This window comes from Dryas octopetala, chromosome 7 (assembly GCF_963921425.1).
Source record: "Dryas octopetala chromosome 7, drDryOcto1.1, whole genome shotgun sequence".
Classification (NCBI taxonomy): Eukaryota; Viridiplantae; Streptophyta; class Magnoliopsida; order Rosales; family Rosaceae; genus Dryas; species Dryas octopetala.
Window position 1 is genome coordinate 7,248,719 of NC_141372.1, and position 21,091 is coordinate 7,269,809.

Genomic DNA, 21,091 nt, shown 5'->3' on the forward strand with positions numbered 1-21,091 from the left:
TTTTAAAAATATTAACCCCAAACCAAAATCTTCATCAAGTTCATTAAGTTCATACCATACTTCATAAAGTTCTATGTTCTAGAAAGCATCATACATGACATAACACTTTTTTGTACATTGCTGATCCGAAGAGTTGAGTTAGTTGGTCCATTCACTCATCTAATCTAATCTTTAGTTGACTATTTACATTTCATGTTTTACAATACCGCAAAAGCAGCTCAGTTCATTACTCTGCAATGTAGCTAGGAAGTACATCAAGATTGCAAAGAAAGCTTTCAGCATTACATAAATTTCAAGAACTTAAAGCAACTAACTAAAGTAAGAGTGGGTCTACAAACCTCCATTTCTCATACTTCCAGCCAAGCGGCTGAATGGAAGCTCCGGCTGCCAACAAAATTTGGTATCCTCTGTTGGGTGATTAAAAGCCGCCTTTCGCTTTCTCATTGTGGCTTGCACATTCATACATTCCCCTTCAATACTCCGCCTACTTGGATAGGAGTCTTTTGGGCCATTTTTATTACCCTTAGGAAAGAAAGAGATCTGTTTATCCAATTGAGGTGTGTGATCACCACACTTGGTCCCTTCCTGTGCACCGACATCTTTGACATCCTGGGGCTGACTGTTTTCACCACTTGGGCATTGACTAGAGAGTGGGCCTAACCGGAGAGACAGATCACACCCGATTGTACATGGGTTCTGATCAGTGTAGTCTTTTTCATCCGTCTGTGTGCAGTTATTTGATTTATATCCATTACAGAGCAGGTTTGGAATAACGCCGGTCTTGGCAGGCTCCAAAGGGTTAGAAACTGGCTTAGGAAGGATGAGAAAACCAGGCTTGAGTTCTTCAAACTGAGGAAAATTTCCATAGTACAGAGGGTATGAAGAAAAGTTAGATGTTGCCTGATTTTTCCTAGGAAAGCATTGGTCGGAACCAGGAGGAGGAACATTTTCGGATGCAAAGCCAAATTTCATAGATTCAGAGCCAACAGGGCATCTAGATTCAGAGCCAAGATAGGTTGAAATTGAATTAATAGTTTTCGGTTTCACAAAATTCAAACAATAAGGCCTATACTGTGAACTGGATGTGTAATCCCTTTGACTAGCATTCTCCACTACGCTATGAGAAACACTAGTGATAGGACTCAGATAACACCTTGGATTAGTATTCTGTTGGCTCCTCGATGCTCTTCTCGGTATGCACCCCAGATTGAGAGCAGCTGGGTTGTTAAACGGAAAAATTTAGAGAGACTTACACAGATAGAGTATATACAATTGAAATTAGCAGTCTTTTAGTGGAGAACTACATGCATAATACCCAAACACATGCTCTTCTTAATCAATATCAAGAATTTGTCTTATCCAACACTATATTAATAATGACGAAAACCCAGATGCAAATATCCAGAGCTGAATTCAACAGGTAGAAATTGAAGACAAAATTGTTTAGCTACCTTCAATACAAGGCTGAAGAAACTCTCCAGTTTCAGTACTCTCGTCACGCCGAATTATCGTGTTAATGGCATCATTCGTTCGGTCCCAAAGTGTTTTAAGGTCCATGTACTCGACCTGTAAAAGAACAAAGTTGCAAAGCACAAACTTTAAAAGAACCAAATAACTAAATCCAGCAAAACATACAAAACCTCTGCTCTGCTACTGAGAAAATGCAGAAAATGGAAGGAGCAAAATCGAATTCTTAATCACAACCTCAATAGTATTTAGATTGAGGGTAAGTAATTTTGATTTAGAAAAGAGTGGTACAAAAGAACCCAAAAAATTACAAAGACTACCTCAGAATTGGCTTTGGAGTACATAATTTCTTCTGCTTTCAGCACAACTACAGGGAGCTTCTCTTGCCATTCTTTGTTCTTCTTAGTAGCTGAGCTATGGATCTCATTGACAACCCTAAGAAAACACACAAGTAAGTGATTGAAGAGACAAATAAACATATGCAGGGATGCAAAAGTTAAGCATTTCCTAGCCCAGAAAAAAAAACAAAAAACAAAAAACAAAAAATAGATATGCAAATTCAGAGTTGAGATGGGAGTGGAGAACCTGAAAATTTCTTTAATGAGAGAACCTCTCATGGGTTGGTGTCTTTCACTATGCCAAGCTCTTCTGACACACTCATAAGGTCTTGGGCCTGATCTTGGCATCTTCAGCAATTCTTTGAGAGAGAGAGGGGGGCAGAGCTGTGTTTCCTGAGAGAAATAAATCTCTTAAAACTCCAAGTTCTATGAAAAGTTGAGAACTTGAGGTAACTTCTTCTTGTGCTTTGCTTTCTTCTTAATGGGTCTCCCTCAAAGACTTTTCTTTTTTACACACTGACCAAAATGCAGTTCCACCAAGATTTCAAGTAAGTAGGACGAGAGAGAGAGAGAGAGAGAGAGAGAGAGAGAAGGGACAAGGGGCCTGGAGGTGGTGTGTGTTTGTTATGCTTTCTTTTTCATTTCTTCTTTTTTTTTTTTTCTGTCAGAAACTCAATAATTTCAAAATGGTTTCAATTGATGAGTTTGGTGTGTCCCCCACTCATCCACATGCCTGCTTCCCCTAACCCCAGGAGTCCCTCTCTCTTTCTTAATTGTTTTTTGCTTTGGCTCTCTCTCTCTCTATCTATCTCTGCTCTCACTCTTTATATCTCTCTCTCTCTTGACCTAACCATTCCTGTATTCAAGACTTGAGGAATGGTGTGGGATGAGAGTTCAGAGTTCTGATAATATTGTCACTATCGATCACCTCTAAAAGCAACCTCAACCTCACACTGTAACAATGGCAGAAAAGGAACAGTTCAATGTGTACAATTTTACATAGAGTATTTTACACAATTATTTGACCCAAAAAAATAAAATAAAAATTCAGTCTAATCAAATTAAAGGCTTAATTATACCACTAGTCTGTGAACTTTACCTGCACTTGACTTCGCGAATTTTTCTTTTAAATTCTTGAGTTTTTTTAACTTTCTTACGTTGTATTTCAGTCTGCTCCGCCAATTGTTTTCTAATTTTTGTATATATCTGCTCGTGATAAGCACGTACACCTCAAAATTTAACATTTTTGCCTCTTAAAATTCAGTCATGTACTCATCATGTTAAAATATTTGATGAAAATTTAAAAAAAAATTTGACGAAATAGATTGAAGTGAATAAGATGAAAACCAAGAAGGGTGAGTGAGTGATAAGTCAACTTAATTGTGATGTGATTCAATCTTTGCCACTTTAGGACAATGTGTTTCATAAAAGTTCAAGCGTGCAGTCTGGCTTTAGCGTTCGAAGGGGATGGGGCTCCCAACACAAATTTATTAGACGGAAAGTGTATTTTTTGTACCATTAGCCATTAGGCTATGTAAAGTTTGTGAGGCCACTGGGACATTTAATCAAATGACACTAGAAAAAAAAAAGAAATCCCAATTTCTAGTGTACAACATAATCTTTAAAAAATATTTAGTACATGAAAATTTCAAACACGAATGTCTGCACTTAAAACTATCTGCCTACAGACTATCAAATTATTCTATTTAGGACTCAAATTATTATTTGTTCTAATTTTATATCCTTTTGTCTCACTTTGGTGTATAATTTGACTTACGTGAAATAATATTAGGCAAAATCAAGGACATTTTAGTCGACCTAATTTCGTGAATGTACTAAATTGACTATAAATGTAAGACACGTATAAAAGTCACATTATATATTAAATTAGGACAAAATAAAAGTTTGGATATTATATTGAGACAAATACTCATTTGAATACTTAAATAAAACAATAATCAAATTCAGATACCAAAGTTGAAAAAGAAAGAATGAGTCCTTCAATTTCTTTGAGCTTAATGCAACGGTAAAAAATAGTTTTGAAATAAGTAAAGGCTTGTTTGATAGTGCTTTTAGAAGCCTTAAAAAAACTTTTAAATAGTCAAAAGCACTTTTACTTGTGTTTGGCAAAAAAAAAAAAAAAACTTTTGCATTATAAAAACATTTGGAAGCGCTTCCACAAGTACATTTATAAGAAGTACTTGGATTTTTTTCAAAAAAATTTATGAATTTCTAACAGAAGCGCTTCTAGTGAAAACGGGTGGTATATTAATAAAAGCGTTATTTTTTATTAATGTACCATTCATGATTTTGGAAAAAGGTTTTTTGGAATTGCATTTTTAGATTCTCGGGTTATTTTTACTAATTTTAGAAGCGCTTCTAGTGAAAGCACTACTGAATAAAAACACTTTTTGCAGAAGCACTTCCAAACAAACTCTAAACAACTTTAACCATAAGTACAAACATTATGGTTCTTTTAGAGTATTAACTAATATTATCACTTAAATTGAAGTTAATTAATATCAATTCATTAAAAAATCATCATAAATAATTGAAAATTTCAGTTTAGAATTTCTATTTTTATATTTCCTTGTTCATTTCAACCACAACTAGGGTTGATCCTCTACTGCAAATTCCTATGAAGATCTACAATTTTAGAATTTTAGTTTTTACACTGACACGTTTGATCAAACTTCTCTCTCCCTTTTATGCAAATGCAACTTCGGCCTCAAACTGATTTGGTAAGTAATATGTTCATTTTTTTTTCTTTTTTCTCCCTCATCTTTCCTTTGTTGTCTCTAGTGTTTTCACATTGTTTTTTATTAATGTACTTTTCATGATTTTGGAAAAAGGTTTTGGATTACAGTAATGCTACATTTACCACATTTTTATACCACAATTTCATACCATCTTACATAGCATTCATACATTGGACACTAAAAATTAAAAAATAAAACCTAAAAAAGAAAAAGGAAATACCCTTTCAGTAAATTAATGACACATCAGATGGGATACAAATGTGGGAGAAAAAATGTGGAACAACTAGCATTATTGTTTGGATTATTACCAATTTGGAATTGGATTTTTAGATTCTCAGGTTGTTTTTACAAATTTTAGATTTTTCAATTATTTTTTATGAAATTGTTCAAATACCTCACTGTTGATGCCCAAAAATGGTAGAGCAGTCAACGTCGAGTCGAACCACGTAGGCCCGTTGACCCACCACTGAGCGGATGACACGTCGAAGTGGGGCAGGAACGGGTAGCTAGTCCGACTAGTGAGTAATGAGAGAGACTGATATCCAAAGCACCCTGCACAGGTACACAAAAGTGAGCGGGAAGGGCACCGGTGTGGTGCCGGCCAAAGGTCCTCCGACGCTCAAGTCAGTGTTCAGAGAGATCTGAGAGCAGAGTGAGTGAATAGTATAATAATGATTTCAGTTGTCCTTTTGTGACAAGAAGGTACCTCTTTTATAGTACCTTTGGAAGAGTGTCAACCAATCCGGTGACGACACGTGTCCTTTGTGGTGACTTGCACTGTAGGAGCGCCACGTGGCACCGGTCTCGAGGATCCGAGTTAGTTGACACGGGCCGGGGGCCCGGGAGGCTTGAGCTTGGGAGGCCGGAGCCTAAGGGGCCGGGGCCCAGGGGGCCGGAGCCTAGTGGATCATGGGCTAGGAGCCCAGGAAGGGCTTAGTCTTTTGGGTCTAGGCCCAAACAGCATGGTGTTGGGCCTTGTGTGACTTGTCGTTATGCCGAGATGATTAGTCATACGAACAGAAGTCCCCCAAGTTTCCGAGCAAAAGATACTTCTTGGTTGGGAACTTTGTACACAAAAGAGTCCGAGCAGAACGACAAGTAACCACACACTTGTTCCTGCTTAAGCTACTGTTTAGAAGTCCCCCAAGTTCCTTAGCAAGAAAAGCTGTACTGCAGGAAAGCTTGGGGGTTCAGATGACACTTTATTTCTTTTTTTTTTTTTTTTTTTTTTTTTTTTTTTTGAATTTCTGATCACCCTGTATTCCGAGCAGTAGACGCTTCGTGTAATCCCAGTGAATGTCGTCCGATTTTAATGGTGGGATGTCGCCCTTCGTAAATGAAAATCTTGAAGTAAATGGTAGAGCCCAAATATAAAGATTCCGCACCCACATCTCCCCTTCCCCTTTTTGTGTTGTCTTTTTTTTTTTTTTTTTTTTTTTTTTTTTGTGTTGTCTTTTGGATTTTTTTTTTTTTGAAGTACCGAATATAGGCTGCCCCCCTCTTTTTTTTTTTGATAGCCAAAATACAGCTGCCCCCCCCCCTTTTTTTTTAGATAACTGAATATGCTTGGGTATAGCAGTGAAGAAAAAAGGGGGGCGGGTCGGGGGGATAGCTGCTCGGGCGGAGGGAGAGGTGAGGTGCTCGGATCGGCGGCGCGGGGCAGAGGAGCCATCGTTCGGGGCGGGGAGCTCTGATCGGGTCGGAGGGATACCCAACGAAGGCGCGAGCACCTCACACAAGCTACTCGGGCCGGATATTTTGCGCGGGTCGGAGCAGAGCAGGCGAAGGCTCGGGGAGTCCGAGCTGTGGTGTGCGCGGGTCGGAGCAGAGCAGGAGAAGGCTCGGGTCCGAGCTGTGGTGTGCGCGGGGGTGGTCTGCTCGTCGGGCTCGTGTCGGAGAGAGAGGCTCGGGTCGGAGAGAAGTGCTCGGGTCGGCGAGGAGCAAGGTGGCCTGGGTGCTTGCTCGGGTCGGTGGAGGGCTCGGATCGGGGTGAGTGCTCGGATCGGAGGGCTCGGATCGGAGGAGTGCTGCGCAGGCCGGATCGGGCTCGGGTCGGAGTGTTGCGAGCTCGGGTCGGCTGAGGAGGCGCGGTGCAGGGGCTGCTCGGCTCGGAGGCGCGGCGCACGAGGCTCGGGCCGGATCTTCTGGCTGCGTTTTGGGCTGTGTGGTTGACCTGTGCTGCTTGGATGAGTCCAATACCCAGCCTGAGGGTTAGCCATTGGCTGGCTGTAAGGAGGTGGATAAGCAGCTGATGGCTGAGTAGTTTGAGAGGAAGCGCTTCCATCTACGCTTGATGACACTGCAGGTGGCCCATATCCTGAAGTTGCATATTGTTGCTGCTGATCAGATGCTGGAGCCTGACCATAATTTGGTGGTTGCTGAGCATAACCCTGATCATAACCATGGCTGCTGACTGGGGGTGTCTGATTGTAGTTGTAACTAGGATTTGGGGGAGCTGACCCCACCTGAGGTTGTTGTCCATAGTAACTATATGCACTACTGTCCTGAGGTGGTTGAGAGGTTGGGTTTGATTGATCCCAACCTGCTACCTGGGTAGGATAGTTACCATAGTACGAGGCAGGCACGGAAAACCAAGCTCAGATGTGAGCTGTTCGAAGCACTAAAGATAAGAAATTTCGGAATCCTGCCAAGCTCTTTGTTGGTGAAATTTTGTGACTTGGAAAAATTGAGAACTGTGAGAAATTGTGATTGTGCAACTCGATGTGGACCTTTGAATTGTGATTTCTGAATTGTGAAAATTGTGAGTAGGGGCAGGTGGAGGTGCTCGGGTGCACGGGTGCACGGGTGCTCAGGTGCACGGGTGCACGGGTGCTCGGGTGCACAGGTGCACGGGTGCTCGGGTGCGCGGCTGCTCGGGCAGGAGGTGGTGCTCGGGTGCACGGGTGCACGGGTGCTCGGGTGCACGGGTGCTCGGGTGCACGGGTGCACGGGTGCTCGGGTGCACGGGTGCACGGGTGCTCGGGTGCGCGGCTGTTCGGGCAGGAGGTGGTGCAAGTGGATATGAGCCTTGCTGAGCCCTGGGTAGGCCACACGCCCTCATTCTTGGACTTTGTAATTTATTGGGTGTTATGTTGTTGTCCAGGTACATAGAAAACAAGATTAGTGGGTCGGAACCCGTCTGAGCTGTTGAAGCCGCGGAATACTGGTAAGGCATGGGTTGTCATGGCTCTTCCCCTTGAATTGATTTTTTGAATATGGGCTTTGATAAATGGTTGGTGGCTGAGCATGTGAAAAGTGATAGGGTGAATGTTGTAAATTTGGGGGTGGAAGAGCACATATGAGGGGTGGGAAACCAGTAGCGATCTTGATATGTCCATGGTGTTGTCTTGGTATTCCGAGTACTTCCCATCTTGATTTTTGTTGTTTTTTTTTTTTTTTGATGGGCAGGTGTGCGGGGCGGAAGCCTGGGCTCGGGCCGGGGCTGGTGGTGCACTGGGCGGAAGCTCGGAGAGAGCTGGCGTCAGGGGCGCGGAAACCTGGGTGGGTGCGCGGCGCGGAAGCCTGGGTGGTGAGCAGGGCGGAAGCCTGGGCTCGAGCCGGGGCAGGAAGCCTAATAAATGCATTGCAGGCCGAGCTACTGCAGGCCAGGAAGGAGGCAGACCAGGCTAGGCAAGAGTTGGAGCAGTGCGAGGAGGAGCTGAGTCAAGCCAAGCAGGTGGTCTGTTAGGGGCTGGCAGTAATGATGGACATGCCAACGTTCCAGAGGGAGGTGCCCAGGGGGAAGAGCCCGAGGATGGAGCATCCACAGGTGGGGGGCATGACATGGGAGAGGATCCCAAATAAATGTTTGAATTAAACATGGCCCGGGGGCAGGGGTGGGCGGACCATCGCCCTATTTTTGTTTGAGTTATATGGCGGGTCGGATGTAGCCCGTACCAAATTACAAACTATTTTGATTATTAAGTTTGTTCTTTATGATATTTGGATGAGTTGGAGGGTGTCCAACCCGTTTATGGGGTAGGATGCCCTTCCCTTTAATACATGGTATTGTGGGATTTTCTCGAATGCATGGTACTTAGTTTCCCTTGAATGCATGATATTGATTTTCCCCTGAATGCATGGTACTGTGGTTCCCTTGAATGCATTTGCCATAGCCGCGCCCTGAATGCATGGTACTTAGCTTCCCTTGAATGCATGGGCGGATATGGGCAGGGTCGGATGTCTGATGGCCCGGGGGTCCATACAGCCAATTAAGACTTTGAATAAAAATGAAGAAAAAAGTGTCCGTGGTAGGACTTCCGTGAATGCATGGTACTTAGTTTCCCTTGAATGCATTTGCCATAGCCGCGCCCTGAATGCATGGTACTTGGCTTCCCTTGAATGCATGGGGCGGATATGGGTAGGGTCGGATGTCTGATGGCCCGGGGGTCCATACAGCCAATTAACACTTTGAATAAAAATGAAGAAAAATCTGTCCGTGGTAGGACTCTCATTTATGAAAGCGATAACATAGATGAAATTGAAAAAAGTTCCCGGAGGGTACAACATGTGTCTACTTGTAAAAGTAGCGGAGGTGCTCGGCGCGCCAAGGGCGGCCGAGTTCCTTGCCGGTTGTGGCGCGGAGCCTGTATGTGCCTGGACGGACGACCTCAATGGTTTTGTAGGGCGTCTGGGGTAGGGCAGGTGTTGGAGACACAAACAGCCATAGAGGGCTTGACCTCTTTTTTCTTCTTGACTGAAGTTATATAGCAGGACCTGGCTGACACTTGATTGCCTTTGACTACCCCCGTTCCACATGGGGTCGGGAACTTGATCAAAAGCAAGTGAGTGGAGATCATAACCCTCAATTGGTTAAGGGCCGGTCGTCCCAGGATGACATTGTAAGCTGTGGGGCAGTCGACCACCAAAAACTGAGTAGTTGTGGTAGCGGACGAAGGATATCTCCCGAGGGTGAGGGGAAGGTAGATACCACCAAGAGGGGTGACCATGTCGCCCGAAAAGCTGAGTAAAGGAGCGACCGACCGGTCAAGCCTCTCCTGGTCGATTCCAAGAGCGGTGAAGGCTGGGGCGAAGAGGATGTTGACGGAGCTACCACAGTCGATAAGGATCCGAGCCACATCAAAATTAGCTATAGTGGCCTCAATGACCAAAGGGTCATCGTGTGGGAAGATCAAATCACGTTCCTCTTCCTCAGCAAAGGAAATGGGCGACCACCCGAGCTTAGGAGTCTTTTTGCCACGGCGGAAGTCTACAGCCATAACGCCGGAGCATGGTTGAGCACTTCGGGCGTATTCCTTCCTAGCTCTGTTGGAGTTGCCAGCGAGGGTCGGGCCCCCACAGATGGTATTGACCCGCCCCCGGCGTTGTCCGTCGGTCTTGGCCTTCTCGGTGGCCTCCTTGTCTATAAAACCATCCAACTTTCCTTCCTGTACCAAAGTTTCTATTGCCTCCTTAAAAGCTCTGCATGCCTCGGTGTCATGGCCATGGTCGTCATGGTAAAGGCAAAAGAAATTCTTGTTAGCCCGGTATCGTGTTTGTGGTGGGCGGGGTGGGAGCTTAGGAAGTATGTCCTTGATCTGGGGATACAACTCTGTATAAGTAACAGTGAGAATTGTATAGACTTTGAACCTGGAGGCATAGGATGTCTGATAGGTTTCCTCCCTTCGTTGTCCTCCACCTCTACCATCACCAAATTGTTTCTTGGTGAACTTATTGAACTCTTTCCCGGACCCCCCATGCTGGTTACCCGAGTAGGGCTTGGGCTGGGGTGGCACTATGATGGCCTGGTCGGTACTTGGGCGATCCATGGTAGGCGGCTTCTTCCCATATGTTTTGAATTCGGCCGTGGCATAGGCAATGGCCTCGTGCATGAGTTCCTTGTAGGTGCGCGGATTGCGGCGGTTGATTTCAAACAGGAAGTCCCCCTCTAGGAGACCACCCTTGAAAGCAGCGAAGGCTACCTTCTCATCACAATCGCGACACCGAGATCGTTCTAGCTGAAATCGAGTGATGTATTCCCGGAGGGATTCCCTGCTGCCCTGTCGGACTCGAGTCAGGTCATCCGTGGTGTAGATTCTATCGGTCTGGATGATATATTGGCCTAGGAAGAGCTCTCGGAGCTCGTTGAAGCAATCAACCGAGCTCGGAGGAAGTTGGTAGAACCAGTCCCTTGCACTGCCAGAGAGGGTGGAAGGGAAGATTCGACACTTCGTAATGTCATCAGCACCTTTAGATTCCAGAGCGGATCTGAAACTCATGAGGTGGTCATATGGGTCTTCCTTCCCTGTGTATGGAGTGATTTTGGGAGGTCGGACGTCGCCAACCGGAGGAGTGGATAGGATGCGAGCTGTGAAAGGTCCAGGCAGCTCCCTTGTGTCTAAAGATGGGTGCCCACCACGACTTCCCTCCTCCACTCTCCTCAGGCGTTCGCTGATGTCCATGAGGAGTTGTTGGAGTTGGTCTGGTGGAAGGGATCCGCTGTTACCGGAGTCAGCGACTTGCTCACTTGTGAAAGTGTCATCTTCTGCGCGGCGCCCAGCCGAGAAAACCTGCTCTTCTCCCCGTCGTCGCTTGGGACGAGGAGCCTGCTCTTCCTCCAAGTCATGGGGACGCGGATTGGATTCGTCCCGGTTTGTCCGCTGCTCTTCTCGCCGAGAGCGGTTGTCATCGAGCAGATGACGACAGTCTCGATAAATGTGGAACTCCTCAGAGCGGGTAGGATGCTCGCCAGATCGAGCCCGGCTGACCGGGTGGACAAGTCTCTTTTGGAAACCTGGGGGCGGATGGCTACCTTGCCCTACATCCAATTGGCGGGGAACATTTTGGTCCCTTCGGGGGGGATCCCTCATCTCACCACTCCGGAGAGCGGTGTGCTCGACCCTGTCATGGGGGTTCCTCCTCTCACCACTCCGGGGAGTGGTATGTCCTTCCCTGTCACGGAGGAGTCGCTCATAAAGCTGTGTTGCACCTTTTTGGAGGTCGAGCTGTTCCTGGGTTCGTTGGAGCTGAGCCTCCAAACGCTGGATGTACTCTTCCTGATCAGATTCGGCAGTCTTCTTACCTCGCTTGTCAACCAGCGGGGTGTTGTCAACTTGGTCGAGGATAGGACCTCCGTCATACATTGTGAGGGTCGGTAGCTCGGAAGCTAGGGAGCTCGGAAGCTAGGGAGCTCGGAAGCTCGGAAGGTTTTTGCACCTCAACTGAGGGTAGAGAATTCAATGGGGAAAAGTTGTAACTTTCCCACAGACGGCGCCAAACTGTTGATGCCCAAAAATGGTAGAGCAGTCAACGTCGAGTCGAACCACGTAGGCCCGTTGACCCACCACTGAGCGGATGACACGTCGAAGTGGGGCAGGAACGGGTAGCTAGTCCGACTAGTGAGTAATGAGAGAGACTGATATCCAAAGCACCCTGCACAGGTACACAAAAGTGAGCGGGAAGGGCACCGGTGTGGTGCCGGCCAAAGGTCCTCCGACGCTCAAGTCAGTGTTCAGAGAGATCTGAGAGCAGAGTGAGTGAATAGTATAATAATGATTTCAGTTGTCCTTTTGTGACAAGAAGGTACCTCTTTTATAGTACCTTTGGAAGAGTGTCAACCAATCCGGTGACGACACGTGTCCTTTGTGGTGACTTGCACTGTAGGAGCGCCACGTGGCACCGGTCTCGAGGATCCGAGTTAGTTGACACGGGCCGGGGGCCCGGGAGGCTTGAGCTTGGGAGGCCGGAGCCTAAGGGGCCGGGGCCCAGGGGGCCGGAGCCTAGTGGATCATGGGCTAGGAGCCCAGGAAGGGCTTAGTCTTTTGGGTCTAGGCCCAAACAGCATGGTGTTGGGCCTTGTGTGACTTGTCGTTATGCCGAGATGATTAGTCATACGAACACTCACTATTTGTCAATTTCCATTTGGTCGTAGCATAGTTGTTTTAGGGTTTGAATTTGTTCTAAATTTTTTGTTGAAATTTGGGGTTTTCAAATTTGTTCTTTTTTTTTTTTCTTGGTTGTGTTGTCAATTGTACCAACCTACAAATTTGTACAATTTAAATATACCAACTCACTGTGCTGAAACCACTGAACATATGCTCTTATTATGCTCTTGGGTTAATGCAATTTGGTTTGATTGTTTGGGGTACAAGATTGATAAGGCTGCAATTTCTACTTTTGATTATTGGTTATTTGAAGTATTGGATTATTGGAAGGACTCTGAATATATTCTCTCTTGGATTTGTTTTATTATTTGGAATATATGGAAGGCCAGATGTAAGATTGTGTTTCAAAAATCTTTCCCTGATCCTGTGTGGGTTGGTCTATCTGCTAAAAGAGCTTGTTTAGAATAGGTTGAGTGTATGTATAATCCTTCTATTTCTCTGCCTCCCTCCTCCATTTCTAATGATCATGTGGCTTGGGCTCCCCCTTGTGATCCTGAATTGAAAGTCAATACAGATGGATCTTAGGATCAAGCTTCTCACGAGGCTGGTCTTGGGGTGGTTATAAGGGATAGCAGGGCTTGTGTCATTGGAGGAAGCTCTGTTCATTGCTTATCCGATTCTGTGTCTGTGGTGGAAGCTCTATCAGTGAGAGAAGGTTTAATATGTGCTCAGAAGTCTGGTCTTACAAAGGTTGTAATTGAGTCTGATGCTCAAACAATTATCAAAGCTTGTGATAAATCAAGTCAACAGATGGACTGGCATATTGTTCCAATTGTGAAGGAGATTTGGCATCTTACATCTCAGTTTGATTCTGTGAAGTGGTCTTGGGTGCCAAGGAAAGCTAATGGTGCTGCTAATGCAGTTGCTATGCTAGCTAGAAGGAAGTTGTGCCCAGAGGGTTGGGTGGAGACACCCTCATCTTCCTTGCTTGGAGTTTTGGTGGCTGATGGATTCCCTCTGGATTGATTTTTTTAGTTTTTTTCTTCTATCTGCTGTAGCTTTCTTTTTTGGTTCTGTTTGAATTTTCTAGATGTTTGCTTCCCTTGTTTTGTTGTTGCCTTTGTGGCTTTTTTGAATGGAATCCTTTGGTTCTTGGCAAAAAAATATATATATATATACCAACTCACATATTGGTACAATTGAAATATATCAACTCATACACTGGTACAATTGAAAGGTGTCAACCCACATACTGGTATAATTGAAATGTATTAACTAGGGGTGGGCATTAATACTGAAATCGTCATGTTCAGTCCCGTCCCAAAATTTTCTTCCCACATTCTGTCTCATCCCGTTCCTAAATGGGATGAGAACGGTTCTGATGTTTGAAAACTGTCTCGTCCTGTACCGTCCCAAAATATTTTATTTATTATTTTGAATTTTAAAACTTTCTTTCTTTCTCTCTCTAATCTTTTATTTATTATTTAAATTTTAAAACTCTTTCTCTCTCTCTCTCTCTTCCCCACCTGTGACAACCCCCCATTGGCCCTCACTTTCTTTCATTCTCTCTTCCTTTTTACTTACTTTTTCTCTTTCCCCAACACCATCCTCCATTTCTTTCTTGCGACCAGCACTAGGTCGGCCACCCCAGCCACCCAGCCACCTCAAACTCAAGCAACCCAACCTTCTCAAGCCTGCACTCGACCCAGCCCAGTACCTACCTCGTCGTCCGGCCATTTTCCCAACAACCCAAGGTGACCCAACCACCTTTTTTTCTTTTTTTCTCCTGCTTCATCTTCTTCTTCCTCCTCAAGCCATCTTTTTCTTCCTCTCTCTCTTCCCGACCGCTACCCCTTTCCCCAAGCTAATCTTGAAAAATTGAAAGTTTTTGTATGGGATCGGTTGGTATCAAACCAGTTTGGTCTGAAACGAGAAGGTATCAGAGCCCCAAAACGCTCACCTCTACTCTGTATCAATCCCGAACCCAAAGCATGAGATGGGAACGAGACGATGTTAGTCCATTCCCCCCGTCTCATGCTCACCCTTAGTATCAACCCACATGTACAAACCCATACTTTTTTTTTCCCAATTATTTGATTAGTTTTTGCATTTTGTAGAGTGATGTATTTTTATTTGAATTTTTACAAGTGAATATTTTGTAAGATTTCTACAATTTGAATCTCATAAATTGTGAGATTTAAATCGGTTAAATCCCTTAAATAGTGAGAGTTAAATTTCACAATTTATGAAATTTAAATCTAATTAATTTTAGGAAAATGTTGGAGGTAATTTTGGAATAAAAAATGCTTACAGAACAGTTGGACAATATTTTTATACCTCAATCTATTCTTACATTAGACTAACAGAGATTTATTTGAACAAATTCATCACTGAATGAAATTCTTTAAAATCATTAAGTTTTTTAATACACATGAATTTCTTTGAATTTTTTAAAATTATGAATTGGATACATTACGGAGGGTGTACTCAATCAAGACTTTTAAATACTTTTAAAGACTTTTGTTAAATTAAAAAGTCAGGAGGTACTCAATCAAGACTTTTATATACTTTTAAAAAGTTTATGAAAGTCAGGGAGTACTCAATCAAGACTTTTTAAAAAGTCTATGAAAGTCATACGGTACTCAAAATGTCAATGACTTTCACAGATTTCTCAAATCCATAGACTTTAAAAGACTTTTGGCATTAAAGTATACATAACAAATCTTCTTATTTCTCTTCCATTCCCCCAAGAGACTTTGAAAGACTTTTGAGAAAAGGCTTCCCCTTTTCTCTCTCTGCCTCCTTTAGCATTGCATGCGCGCGTGTATGTCCCTTCCAACATTGACACACCTATTCCTTATATTTTCCCATCACTATGTCATTACATATAAATAGACCTGTCATATACGGTTCTAACTCCATACTTCAGTGCTCCAGAAGTTAGTTTTATGGGTTTACAACATGTCAATTATAATATATTGTTCCACCCTTTTAATTTTTGTATGTTTACGTTGAGAGTTTCAAGGATGACTTGAGTTAGATTTATCTATTAGATACAATAATAAAGAGATTAGTTCAACATTATTTAAATTTTTGACTTATATATTAAGTAGTAATACAACATTATTTCTTTCAAATTTTAAAACTTATATGCATTTCTCATTATGTATTATTTTATTTTTTAATTTAATTGTCTTCACACTTGGAAGCTCGTTTTCGTCAACGTTACCTGGATTTAACATTATCCATGTAACATTGAATAGTAAGTTTTGACAAATATTGAAGACCAGTTTTAGATCATTCAATATATTAGTAGGTTTCTTAACAATCTTAATTTCTTGGAGATTATTCTTTCATCAGCTTGTCATTTTTTGTTTGATTTCACTACTTTTTCATTGCCCTTCTGTTTGATTTGATTTCATTGCGTTTTCATTACCCTTTGTGATATACGGATGCTATTATCTTACAATATTTCACAATGATATTTGTATCAAAAAGTCATTGAAAATCTATCAATGTCTATGAAAGTTTTTTAATAAAACTTCATGAAAGTCTATAAAAATCTATAAAACTCTTTGAAAGTCTATCATAATTCTGAAAGTCTATGAAAGTTTGTCACTTAAAAAAAATCTTTAAAAATCTGAATTGAGTACACCCTCCTACATTTAGATTTTATGGACTTTTAAATTCTTTTGAAAGTCGTTTTGTCCCAAATTATATAATCCCACCGAGCACAATTGTGAGCCCGAACACATCATAACACCGCCCACTTACGAGACCGACATCATCTGTTGCAGTGCGACCCACGTGTGCACTTGCCATGATATCCAAGTATCCAACACTCTCTCTTTTACCAAGGACGTGCTGCAACTTGAGCCTTCAACTCAACTTGACAACCCAATGCGGGCCATGCCCACCCGATCCACTTTGATCCAACGGATCCGATTTGTCAGATGGTACTGTGTTGGCTATAATTTAGATTTTAGACCCACAAAAACATGAGCCATGTCATGCAATCAAATTCTATTTATAGGATAAATACGAGCGAGCTAAGGAATCCTACCCAAACCACTATACGGAATTTTAATTACTTTGCATTAAAGCGCTTTTAAGTTCTGCCAAACAAAAAACGCCAAAAAAAAAAGCACTTTTAGGTTGTATTATGTCTTGCACTCTTATCTCCGCCGTCTATGACCATCCTGTTCCACCAAATCTCACTCTCCATCTCTCTCACACACACTCTCTCTCTCTCTAAAACCAAACCATGCTTTCGCCAACCCCACTCTCTCTCATCTGTGCCATTCTACTCTGTTTGCCTCTAGCCATAATCTTCACCATCAGCAGCCCAGCCACCCCCACCACCATTGCCACCGCCCAGAACCTCAAAACCCACCAAAAGCTCAACCTCATTCCGCCACCTCTCCCCTCAGACGACGATTCGCTTTTCCGACTCGCCGCCCGAGTCAACTCGCGACCCCCCCGATTACAAACCCCCAAAATCGCCTTCCTCTTCCTCACCACCTCCCCTCTCCCCTTTGCCCCTCTCTGGGAGCTCTTCTTCAAACAAACCCCTAAAGCCCTCTTCACCGTCTACGTCCACGCCGACCCGCGATTCCCATACGACACGCCATTTACCGGCGTTTTCGCCCGCCGAGTCATCCCCTCCAAACCCGCCCAGCGCTTTACCTCCACTCTCATCTCCGCCACGCGCCGCCTACTCGCCCACGCGCTGCTCGACGACCCCTTAAACTCAATGTTCGCCCTCTTCTCACCTTCTTGCATTCCCCTCCACTCCTTCAACTTCACGTACCGGACTTTGGCCCGATCCAAAAAGAGTTTCATCGAGATTCTGGAAAACGAGGTGGGCGCGTATGACAGGTGGGCGGCGCGTGGGGCGGACGCGATGCTTCCGCAGGTGCAGTTGGAGGAGTTTCGGATCGGGTCCCAGTTCTGGGTCCTAAAGCGGAAGCACGCGAGGCTCGTAGTGAGTGACAGAAGGCTTTGGGAAAAGTTCAAGCTACCGTGCGAGCGGTGGGACACGTGTTACCCGGAGGAAAATTACTTTCCTACCCTCGTCAACATGCGCGACCCCGGCGGGTGCGTGCCCGCCACGCTCACGCACGTGGACTGGACGGGGAGATTCGACGGGCACCCCCGCACGTACGAGGCGGAGGAGGTGGGGCCCGAAATGATCCGGTCGCTGAGGGACGCTAGGCCCAGGTACGGTGACGAGAAGGAGAGCAACAACGCCTCCGATTGGTCCGTGAGTGAGCGGCGTGACCCCTTCTTGTTTGCGAGGAAATTCCCGCCAGATGCGATCGAACCGTTGATGAGAATAGCCAATGACGTCATATTCCAAGATTAGGATGTCATATGTATATTTTATCATTTTTCTCATTTTTCTGTTTTTGTAATTTAGAGATAAAAATTTATAAACGAAACCGGGACAAACCCGGTGGATTTGAGGAGTGAATGGTTGATGGGTGCACGTGTTTGTTTTTGTTATGAAAATATCAAAAGTGGGAAACCGTGTTTGGCTAAGCTTAGCGTTGCCCTCTTCCTTTTTTGCCTTTTATGAATGGTGTTATTCTACTATTTAGGCTTTATAGATTCTCCAAAGTCCAAAGGCTTAAGTAATTATTTGTGCATCAACCCACCCTTTACTAACTTCAAAGGACCCCTAATTTGCGGTGTCAAATGCCCAATTGTTTGGATTGGATCGTATACAAACAAATATGATGCTAGAAAGATACTTGAGTAGTGGAAAAATGAATTCTTCAAGATTTAAGATTTAAATATGTAATTTCTTTTTATTTTTTGGCTAACAAGGCACGTAGTAATCTTGGTTGGTGAGCTTGCTATTTAAGGTAGAGTAATCCCATCATTAATTATCAATAAGGAAATTATTAAATTAATAATTAATTATGTTTATTAGGTATATAAAGGTACGTTAAGTGTATGCATGTAATTTGGAGCAGAGACCACCTGTTGAATTTTTGCAAACGACCACGTGTCCGCCAAATCTAGCGCTGCGGCTGCGCTGGCGGGTATGCTAATACTTACATTCTTTTCGCGACAACGAATGGAGAGTCGTGGTTAAAAGCTCAAATAGGCAAAAAATCATTATGTTAGTAACAAGTGGCAACTGCTCAGACTGACATCTGTAAGGGTAAAGCATACACTCTCTGGCATAGTTCCCCACATTCTCTTTTCTCCACATTTATTTTTAACTAATTTGTGATATATATATATGCTTTTTGTTGGTTGAATTGAGGAATAAAATTTTGAATTTTTCAGAAATTTCGATAGAATTTTAAATTTTGACAAAAATAACAGAAATTGTAATCATAATATGAAAAATTTTGAATAAAATTTTACTATATATTTACTTAATATATTATCTACTACATTGAAAAAAAAATTAAAAAAAATTAATTATATAGTAAATTTCATACAAAATAAAATGAAAACACATTACTTTAAAGCATTATTTTATTAAGGATGTTGTGGATAACAAAGGAGTTGAAGTTGTTTATTGCAAGACTGAAAATCAAGCAACTAATATCTTCACAAAAGCTCTACCTAAAGATAAGTTTATCTATTTAAGGCAACTATTGGGAGTTAAATAATAAGATATATAAGGCTAGGATTTTATTTGGTGTTGAAATATAATGTCTCCTGCCTTTTGAACATAAAAATATCTAGTTACTGTTTTATATCTTGTCAATTTTATTTTTGAGTCTAATGCCACATGTAAGGCTAGGATTTTATTTGGTGTTGACTTCTTAGGAACTTGTCCTAAGCCTCACAATCAAAACTCTTAGACATATCAAAAAAAAAGGGCAGTAAGCTTGCTGCGTACCTTGTCTATTCTCTCTCTCTCTCTCAACTCTTCATTTCTCTGCAACTGTCTTTCTATTTTTGTTTGAGATTGATTGAGTGCAGGTGAAGATCAAATTGAGGAGTCCATTTCAACAAAACATTCATTCCATTTGAGGAGTCAACCACCCTCTCCTCTCCTGTCCCGCAATTAGGGGTGGGCATAATAACCGGCGCACCGAAACACCGAACCAAACCAACCGTAAAAAAATCGAAAAAACACTGAGTTGACCAAAAAGTCAACAGCGTAAGAGAAAACCGAACCAAACCGTATATGGATGGTTCCGGTTCCGGTTTCATGCTCATTTTACCCGAACCAAACCGTGTAATTTTTAAAAAATATAATTATACATTTTTGTACACATTTTATACATTTTTATACACATTTTATACATTTTTATTTTTGACCCTAAAATATATCTTATATAACCCTATGAGTTTAATATTTTATATATATAATAATGTTTTAGTATATAATTTTAGTTATATCTTATATAATAAAATTAGTATATTCTATTTCTATATACTCTATACTCTATAGTCTATAATCTATATAATGTTTTATGCATATAGAGTTATATATAAACTTAGCATAGTTAGTTATATATAACTATATAGTTAGTAACTTAGTATATAGTTGTATACATACTACAATAGTTATATATAACTATATAAGTAATATATAATTATAGTAGTATACTAGTATATACTATAGTAGTATATAGTTATATATATATTCTACTCATTACTCTATAATAGTTATATATAATCTTATATATAGTTATAACTTATAACCCAAATTTGCCCAAACCCCAAACAAAATCTCAATCTCCCCAAAAATGCCAATATGAATAATAACTCATTAAACCCAGAATCATAGTGGAGAACCAAACCGAACCGAACCGCACCGCACTTTGAATGGTTTGATTTTTCTCCTCCCTTTTCGGTTTTTAGCACCGAACTACACCGTATAGGAACGTCCGGCTCGGCACACGGTTTCGGGGGTTAACCGGGCCAAACCGCACCTCGCCCACCCCTACCCGCAACCTCTCTCTTTCTCTCCTTCATCAGCTTGAGCACTACCAAGCTTCTCCATCTCTCACCCCCTGTCGCTGAAACCCACCGAAAACCCAGCCCCTCCTCTCTTTCTCCCTCCATAGCCTCAGTTCTTCCCAAAACCCAGAAACTTCCCGAAAATCCCACCCCCAAAGTCAAAAATTTTGTCGAAATACCGAAATTCAACGAAATTATCGAAATTTTGTCGAAAACTAGTTGGTTTAGTGTTAAAATTTTCATAGCCCAAAGAAATGAAAATTTCGCCGAAAATTTCAAAATTAACTTATCGTATAACCGTAGAAATCGTTTTATATACTTTGGGATAAATATTTTAACAGAAAATTCAAATTTAGTACTTATTACTTATTCCTTTTTTTTTTGTCTGAATTATTATATTTCTTTTTTTTTTTCCTAAATAAAACCCTTGTTTTTTTTATTTAAATAAAGCCATTTGACTACTCCACATCAAATAAATATGTCATCATTTTTTTATTTTTTGAGGGTATAGGGTATAAGTTCACCTTATACCCTTATAGAGTCTAAAATGAAGTGTGTGGAAGCTGCATATTAGGTTTTAGCTTCAAAATTCTAGAGTTAAAATCTAACATTAAGTTGAGAAACTAATATCGAGGGCTTGAAGAAAAAGAAACAATGCATTGTTTCTGAAACTGCAGGCTTGCAGTTGCAGTTACTAACTGCAAGTGAAATTGCAGTTTCTGAAACTGCAAAGTGAAATGAAACTGCAGTTTTTTTGGAGTTGCAGGCTTGC

The 21,091-nt window shown here is 42.4% G+C and overlaps 2 protein-coding genes across 2 annotated transcripts; one reads left to right on the plus strand and one right to left on the minus strand.

Annotated features, from left to right (window-relative positions):
• Positions 1–4: 4 nt before the first annotated feature.
• On the minus strand, positions 5–2,581 carry LOC147279167 (histone acetyltransferase). The gene is made up of 4 exons (XM_086251327.1): positions 2,053–2,581; positions 1,788–1,902; positions 1,452–1,566; positions 5–1,217 (listed from the first exon to the last, which is right to left on the minus strand). The coding sequence occupies exons 1-4, from the start codon at positions 2,151–2,153 to the stop codon at positions 331–333; spliced, it is 1,218 nt and encodes a 405-aa protein (XP_086107453.1). The 5' UTR covers positions 2,154–2,581; the 3' UTR covers positions 5–330.
• Positions 2,582–16,519: 13,938 nt separating this feature from the next.
• LOC147279168 (Core-2/I-branching beta-1,6-N-acetylglucosaminyltransferase family protein) lies at positions 16,520–17,855 on the plus strand. Its single transcript, XM_086251994.1, has one exon. The coding sequence runs from the start codon at positions 16,652–16,654 to the stop codon at positions 17,750–17,752; it is 1,101 nt and encodes a 366-aa protein (XP_086108120.1). The 5' UTR covers positions 16,520–16,651; the 3' UTR covers positions 17,753–17,855.
• The last annotated feature ends 3,236 nt before the right edge of the window (positions 17,856–21,091 follow it).

Excerpts from the sequence above, each read along its gene's own strand:
- LOC147279167 (XM_086251327.1), bottom strand. The coding sequence starts at position 2,153 with ATGCCAAGATCAGGCCCAAGACCTTATGAGTGTGTCAGAAGAGCTTGG. Across the intron at positions 1,567-1,787 it reads ACTCCAAAGCCAATTCTGAG|GTCGAGTACATGGACCTTAA; the intron begins GTAGTCTTTGTA and ends GTTCTTTTACAG. Across the intron at positions 1,218-1,451 it reads TCTTCAGCCTTGTATTGAAG|CTGCTCTCAATCTGGGGTGC; the intron begins GTAGCTAAACAA and ends TTAACAACCCAG.
- LOC147279168 (XM_086251994.1), top strand. The coding sequence starts at position 16,652 with ATGCTTTCGCCAACCCCACTCTCTCTCATCTGTGCCATTCTACTCTGT.